The 8,300-nt window shown below is 47.6% G+C and overlaps 1 protein-coding gene across 1 annotated transcript; it reads right to left on the reverse strand.

Moving 5' to 3' along the window:
• Nucleotides 1-2,703: 2,703 nt before the first annotated feature.
• On the reverse strand, nucleotides 2,704-7,352 carry LOC135526807 (major intrinsically disordered Notch2-binding receptor 1-like). The gene is made up of 3 exons (XM_064955478.1): nucleotides 5,289-7,352; nucleotides 4,372-4,614; nucleotides 2,704-3,302 (listed from the first exon to the last, which is right to left on the reverse strand). Exons 1-3 carry the CDS (start codon nucleotides 7,350-7,352, stop codon nucleotides 3,108-3,110), a joined length of 2,502 nt encoding a protein of 833 aa, XP_064811550.1. The 3' UTR covers nucleotides 2,704-3,107.
• Nucleotides 7,353-8,300: the final 948 nt, after the last annotated feature.

The following is an 8,300-nucleotide window of genomic DNA, read 5'->3' on the forward strand; positions in this document are numbered from 1 at the left end:
GAGTTTTCAAACCTTTAGTCAGACACTGGAGCCTGTCCTCTTTCACTTGGTCTGTCACACATGGGACGTACCCCCGCAGCATCATTAATCAGCCCAGGCTGGCGTATCTGGGCCCTGTAGAAACTCTACTGTGTCATGTAATGAGAAGAACACACACTCGTATATAGAGAAACACACAAATAGTCCACTCACACACACTCACACACAAACATGCAAATGCGCACTCGAATGTGGATGCACATGCAAACACAGTTTAAAACACTCATTACAGACACACTAACTTACACATCGCCTACTACATAGGCCTGCATGCAAATATGGACATCGGACACATTATCTAACAAACACATGCAAACCCTGAATACACTATACAGCATTTACATTTAGGTTATTTAGGTAGATGCTCTTATGCAGAGTGACTTGTAGTCAGTGCGTTCAACGAAGGTAGATAAGCAACCACATGTCACATTCATTGCAATAAAAAAGATGCATGCAAACACACACCTGTACACCACAGGATGCTGTTGAGGGGAGAAACGCTCACAATAATGGCCAGAACGGCGCAAATGGAACTGCATCAAATACCTGGAAACCATGTGTTGAATCTATTTGATACCATTCCACCTATTCTACCACGAGCCCATTCTCCCCAATTAAGGTGCCACCAACCTCCTGTGCTGCACACACATACCACGAGCAACACCTATCAGCACATTCTACTTTGCTATGCAGTTCATTCACTCCTAATTGTCCATTTTGTGTTTACATTTCTCTTCCACTACTGCAGGACCATTAGACTTGATTTGAGATCATTGGACCTGTCAGTCAATAATACTTGATCTATTATTCATGTAAAAGCAATAGGCCGTTCCCTGGCTCTGGAAAATGTTCATCTTGTCAAGCATCATTTAACTGACAGAACTCCCTCTCTCTCTTTTCTCGAAACAGTCGATTGTGTTGGACTGACTGGATAAATTTTTGAGTCTCCTCTCTAGGAAGATTGGCATCAGTCTTATGAAGACTGTGATACGCAAAGAGAAAAAGGAATCACTTCGCCACTTTCCCAGACAACCCAGTGAAGGCATTTTGGGAAATAAAGCCACCTACCATGCCAGTGAAGAGTTTTAACAACAGAATGCATTTAACACATTTCTATTAAAACACACATCTCCTTCCACCCTATGTCGTGGCTACATGACTTAAATCCAGGGGCATACTTTGTACACACACACTACTCAATCCACTTTAGCACTTTAACAAACAACAATCTTGCAATTTTAATGCATACTAGCCACACTTACTATCATGCTGCTAAGCCAGGGCCTCCCTCCCACCTGTCCATAGTTGTTGGAACTGTACGAATTAGCTCATTTTATGAAACAAACAAACATTATGTCTGTCAATTATGTCCCCTCCAAAAGGACCACAATGGAAATAAGCCTTTAAGCATTATTGTGTTATCCTTGATGATTTTCTTAAATTGCACGTGGAGGCGTCACCGGCTGATGCGCCCTTATGTTTGTATTTGAAAAATAGTCTAATAAATTCAATCAATCAATCAAAGAGAGCACAGGAGAAAAGCCAACTCTACTATCAGGACCACTATCAAGGAGTCAGCAATACAAAACTATCAGGGTAACATCATTGTAACAAAAACAAGACGAACACGCAGATTGTTTATCGCAGAAAAATGTGTTGTGTACATGGGGTGGAACGCGTTTTGATAGTAATGTGCATGCATTATGAGCAAATATGGTTGGTCACAGCGGACTCCTTTTGGCTCGTTCCTTAAAACTGGATACTTGCTTTCTTTATTTAGTGGGTCTCTAGAAAAGTCCTAAAGTTGTAGATGGGTCCTGAAAACTAAGTTTGGGATCCAGTGTTGTGGAGAAGTTCTGGGTCATTAGCATTACTGAATCCCCACAGGCTGGCAGCGTTGTGCTGAGTACATGGTTAGGGCTTTCCTGTGGCACCAACACAACAGCAGTAATGGATCTGCAACTAGACTCGAGGGGATCACTTAGTCGACACACGTCCACTTAAGAGGAAGCAATGCATGGATCCGACCCCTCCCCCCACCCCCACACAATGAACATCCTGTGTGTGTGTGGGTTGGTGAGGGCTCAGGGTCTGCTGCAATGCCAGCACAGCAAAACAAACTTTGGCCTTACATTTTCACATTACCCTCCAAAGCACTGCGACACTCAATCTCCATATTGTGAACCATCAGCCCTAACCCCATGTGACCTGAGTACATTCAACTACAACATAGACATTCTTCCTAAGTGAAATGTGACAGAACCAGTAAGACTGCATATCCCTTGACAATCACATCATAGGAATTTTGGCTGTGATTGTATGTAGTGTATGTGTCAATGTGATGTGTGTGTGCGTGTGCGCATTCATGCACGTGTGTGTTTGTGTGCGTGTGCATGCACATGCATATGTGTGTGTGTGTGTGTGCGTGTGTGTGTCTGCGTACATATAGTACACTAACATGGTAGAGTGGTATAACATAAATTAGATTACACAGAGAATCCTCAATTCACAAAGTGGTTCCTGGCAAAGGCTTCCTTTTCCATATCCCTTTGGCACCAAAACATCAACATCAACAAACAGAGGAGGTTTCTCATCAAAAGGCTGCATTGACACATAGCCAGTAAAATATAGAGGAAATCACTGAGCGAAAACCATTATGACAAATAAATATTTTATTCAACATAACTTAATGAGAAATAATGGCAGACAGTAGGCCTACCTAAATGCTGTGCTTTTTACTGTTATGCATTTTTTTTAAATTTGTGCTTGAAAGAAATTAGCCCAGTAAGGTATGTGGGAAACAGGATAAGGCCATAACATATTGTAATAACATGGCGCCAGATTCACAAAGAATTTGCATTCGTTTAGCTTGGTCTTTCCTTAAATACTCTCTCCTGAGTACACTGGTGCAAGAGCATGGTAAATGTAGGGCACATTACTCCCATAAATGTAGGGCACAAAGTATCACATCAACACCACATTCAGAATCCCACCATCCCGTCGTCGCCAATCAACAAATCAAATTAGTATTTTTTTGGAGGTCTCCTGTCTGGCATGCATACAGAACCTCAGGAGCTCATGGTGGCGATAGGGATGACGATGACGAGGATGATGGTGATGGAAGTGAAGATGAGCGCCCCCAGCTTGCAGGCTTTGGCTCTGCGCTGGTTGGCCTCTTTGCGCCTCAGCAGTGTGCTGTAACCTGGTGTGTAGATGTCCTCCATCCAAAACTCCAGGTTATTAGGGTTTAGAGACTCCTGGGCCTACGAGACAAAACATAAGGTCACCACTCTATCATGCCAGTCAAGTAGATAACCGTTCCAGTTGTTCCATTAAAAGTATTATTCCCTGGGGCCTCCTGAGTGGCACAATGGTCTAAGGCACCGCATCGCATGCAAGGCTAAAGGTGTTACTACAGACCCGAGTTCATTCCCGGGCTGTGCCACGACCGGCCGTGACCGAGAGTCCCATAAGACAGTGCACAATTAGCCCAGCGTCGTCCGGGTTATGGGAGGGTTTGGCCGGTGGGGCTTTTCTTGGCTCATCGTGCTCTAGCGACTCCTTGTGGCGGGCCAGGTGCCTGCGGGCTGACCCCGGTCGCCAGTTGAAAAGTGTTTCCTCCGACACATTGGTGCGGCTGGCTTCCGGGTTAAGCTGGCGGGTGTTAAGGGGTACGGTTAGGCGTGTCACGTTTTCAAGGACGCATGACTTAACTTTCGCCTTCTGAGCCAGTTGGGGAGTTGCAGCGAGATCGAAAATTGGGGAACATTTTTATATAATTGGAAGTTCCTTTTGGATCCCAGTTCAGATATACATTTGACATTTTAGACATTTATCCAGATAGACTTACAGTAGTGAGTGATACATGTTCATACCGGTCCCCTGTGGGAATCAGGAATCAAACCCACAACCTTGACATTGCAAGTGCCATGCTCTACCAACTGAGCCACACGTGATTCTATATTTTCTGAAGGTTCACTGACTAATCCTGGTTTGTATAATTTTGGGAGAAAGCTGAACTTTATTTAATGCATTGTAATGCAGTTATAGTGCATCAAAGGAAATGTCATATGTATAATGTATTAGTATAATCTCATAATGATCTTGACTAAATAACTAATTTGTTCAGTCTGTTGAACATTTACAGCATGTAAGATTATAATAAGACATACGTGCTCATGTGCTTATGAAAAGCAATCAAACATTTCCTCTTGGGAAGCCGGGAGCTCGTACTGGCGGTCTGACGGGTCCCGTGAGGTGATTTAATGTGGCCCACAATTGTCGTTAAGTACTGCGCTACCAAAAGATCAACAAGGTTAAAATATACAGTACCTGTAGGTCCAGAGGGGACATTCTGGCCTCTCTCTCCTCCACGGTCCAGACCGGGGCTCCTCTCCCCTCAGCCAATTGGAGGTCAGAGGTCAAACCAGAGGTCAACCCAGAGGACAACCCTGGATTGGTCAAATCGCCACCCTTCTGATGGAAGAGAGAAGAGTTGGACACCTGCTCCACCAAGTGGGAGTGTTTTTGAGGAGGGAGTTTGTGACTCTGGGCAGAGCTGTTTGATTGGTCCGTCTGCATGGAGGGTGGGACAAAGATGTGAAAGAGGAAATGTGGATGGATGGGAGGAAGAGAGAAAAATAAATCAAACATAATGACAGGAACAAATATGGAATACATATGTGAACAAACTGGATACACACAAGCAAACCTGCTCTTGCATTTGTGTGAAGAAGTGGGGAATTACTGATTACTGAAAGGCAGTCTTGCATTGACAGTAAAAGAGCTATGGGAATAATTGACTAAGTAAACAACTGACCACCTAAACCACATAGTCTGACCAACAGGCCAGCTAATATCTGACTCAATTTCTGCTTTAGGTTTTAGTCTCTGTATTAGTCTAGTTCTTCCAAATGTCTGCCTAAAACCCCCAAATCCACAGAGTTTTTAATTCCTTATCCTCACACAACTAGCCACTAGACTTGCTAGATCCAAACAGCAACATACAACTATATGGAGCAGGTAACAGGTCAGACCCAGACCCTAAGACTGCTTTACAAGACACACACAGCTAAACTCCTGATTTAGCAACAAAATGAGCACACACACACACTAAAACACACACACACATACTCACACTCGCACACACTATCACACTCACTCCAAACCAAATCCAAATCTCCAAAATCGAATGCATGCATGCGGGCACACACACACACACTGTTGCACTGATTAAGTTGGTACAGTACCTGTCCTGTTTTCCCGGGCTGGTCCTTGTCATCTTTACTTTTCGAGAAAGACACCGTCCAATCCCGTGCAGACAAGATGGAGATGATGCTTGGCCGCTTGGAGTCCACGCCACTCTTGCAAGAGGCCTGCCGAGAGAGCACCCCCTTCTTCCCCACTTTGGTTTCGCTCACACCTCTGTTCTCCTCCATCTTCCCCCACCGGTTCCAGTCCAGGCTACCAAACGAATACACAGATACAGACAGGGGCTGGGGCTCAGAGGAACCACCAGACCCAGGGCTGAGCGGATGGCTTAGCGCACCCAGTGAAGACTCACCGCCGCTGGGGGGTCCCAGCCACCTACCTCCCCGCCTACCTCCCACGGCCTGCTCCTGCATCTTCTCGTCCAGCCGCTGGAGGAAGGAGAGCACCTGGGAGATCTCGGCCTTGACCTCGGACAGGGACTCCAGGCTCTGTTCGATCTGGCCCATTCTCAGGAGGAGTTTACACACGCTTGCCTTGAGCCCGCCATCGTCACTGCCGTCCAGCGAATGGAAGAGCCTCTGGAGCTGGCCCAGGCGGCCGCGCCGCGCCTCCGGGGTGTCCTGGGCTGCCGAAGGCCCCCCGTCGGGTGGGCAGATGTACCCTGTGGAGCCGCACATGCTCATGTCATCCAAGAAGCGGAAGATGGTGCTGATGTCGTCCTCGCCTAGCATGTCGGGGTTGTCCATCGAGGTCATGAAGGACAGGTGGTGGTCGGCGTGCACCAGGCTCCGCAGGTGCCGCGTGCCCGGCATGGTGTCTGTCTGGGTGCCCGTACTGCAGGCCATCCACCCTTCTCCTTCAGGTCTGGGACTGACGGTCCCCTCCCGTCCCTTTGAAAGGGGCAACCACTCACCAGGGTTTGTGGTGGGGCTGAGAGCAAGTCTCCTCTGAAGGGAGCCCTCGGAGCCATCCAAGCCCACCAACCTGTCATCCAGACTGAGGCTCTTGTCCGTCCATCCTGGCCTACGGGTCCTGGGGGGTTGGGGGTGGAGGGGGGACCATTCAGGAATAGTACCCCCTGGGCCAAAGTATGTGGAGTCCTGGAGGTCATCCAGGCTTTCATGCTTGGCCTGGCGCTCCGGCGAAGGCCGACCGACCGTGGGTGAAGGATACGGGTTGGAGAGCATCTCGAAGCTGCGATTGGTGAAAATTTCCTGCCTCCCTCTTCCTCCTACTCCTACTCTCGGAGTCACGGTACTAATGGTCACCTCAGGAACGAGGTGCGACTGGTTGTGGAAGTCCATCTTGAAAATACCTCTCTTCTTCGTGCAGGAATGTCGCTCCGATCCCGGCTGTGATCCCGGCTCTGATCCGGGATCCCTGGGTGCTGAGTCTCCACTCAGGGAATCCTTTGAGGACTCGCTGTCTGTCTCCAGGGGGAGGTAGATGCTCTGCATGGCCTGGCCTGGGATGCTTCCACTGCCAGCAAACAGCGGGGTGTTGTGGCGCCAGTCAAAAGACACAGCCCTGGCACGGCCTGGAGGAGATGACGAGACCAGAGAGAGGGGATCAGGAGGGAGACTGGCACGCTTGCGGAACGAGTAATTTGATTTGGGCCAGAGCAAGCTCTGGTCGATAGGGCCTGAGTGGGTCTGAGAGTCCGACAGTGTGCGCACCCTATCGCGGTTGGAGAATCTCACCTCGTCAGCGATGGGCAAAAAAATTTGCAAAGAGGGCCCCGGGGATTGGTCGATATTGGGGCCGAGCTGAGCTTTCATTGGCTGGGCCGCCTGAGCCTCTTCAGGAACCCCACCCGTCATTTGAATGAGGTTGAATATTGTGACGATGTCAGCTGCCACGCCAATCGGGGATGTCCCCAGTCCCTTAGGGTTGACCCTGTCTCTGAAGAGGGTGGCGGGGAAACAGGGATCGCGGCAGGCTGCGGAGAACAGCAGGCTCCTAAGCTCTGTGAGGTGCTGCAGGTCGAAGCGGGTGCTGACCATTCTACACAGGTCCTGAAAGGAAAGCCAGGGGCGCATAGCAGCCAGCTCCTCCAGAATCCCCAGCAGGACCAGGGGGTACTCCTGCTGCAGACTGGCCATGACCCAATATCACCTTCAAATTAACAACAAAATCAACAGGGGATGTGGTTGAAAATAAATCATAAGAAAATGTATGTATTACCACAAATGTATTACCACTTGCATAACACTGAGTAAAAAATTACACAATAACAAAGCTTTCACCCCTCCTCTGTTTTGGTAAACAGCTGATGGATAGGCCTGGAGAAATGTAACCACTCTCAAATTCATAGACAGAGCTATGGATGCAAGGACTGACCATCCATGATATAAAAATAATAGTTTTAACCATGCATTAATTATGGCTATACAGTGTTTATTAACATTTACATTGTTAACAAACACTGGAGTAAAACAAGTTTATATTTTGGGTTCTGATGGGGTGCAACAGATGAACTAAGCTCATGAGGCATTTATACACTATTTATACAAAAGTATGTGGACACCCCTTCAAATTAGTGGATTTGACTGTTTCAGCCACACCCGTTACTGACAGGTGTATAAAATATTAGGAGTAGAATGGCCTTACTGAAGAGCTCAGAGACTTTCAATGTGGCACCGTCATAGGATGCCTCCTTTCCAACAAGTCAATTCTCAAAATTTCTGCCCTGCTGGAGCTGCTCCGGTCAACTGTAAGTGCTGTTATTGTGAATTGGAAATGTCTAGGAGCAACAACGACTCAGCCTTGAAGTGGTAGGCCACACAAGCTCACAGAATGGGACTGCCAAGTGCTGAAGTGTGTATAAATCAAATGTCCTCGGTTGCAACACTCACTACCGAGTTCCAAACTGCCTCTGGAAGCAGCTTCAGCACAAGAACTGTTCGTAGGGAGCTTTATGAAATGGGTTTCCATAGACAAACAGACGTACACAAGCCTAAGATCACCGTGCGTAATGCCAAGTGTCGGCCGGAGTGTTATAAAGCTCACCGTAATTGAACTCTGGAGCAGTGGAAACGCGTTCTCTGGAT

Source organism: Oncorhynchus masou, chromosome 5 (assembly GCF_036934945.1).
Source record: "Oncorhynchus masou masou isolate Uvic2021 chromosome 5, UVic_Omas_1.1, whole genome shotgun sequence".
NCBI lineage: Eukaryota > Metazoa > Chordata > Actinopteri > Salmoniformes > Salmonidae > Oncorhynchus > Oncorhynchus masou.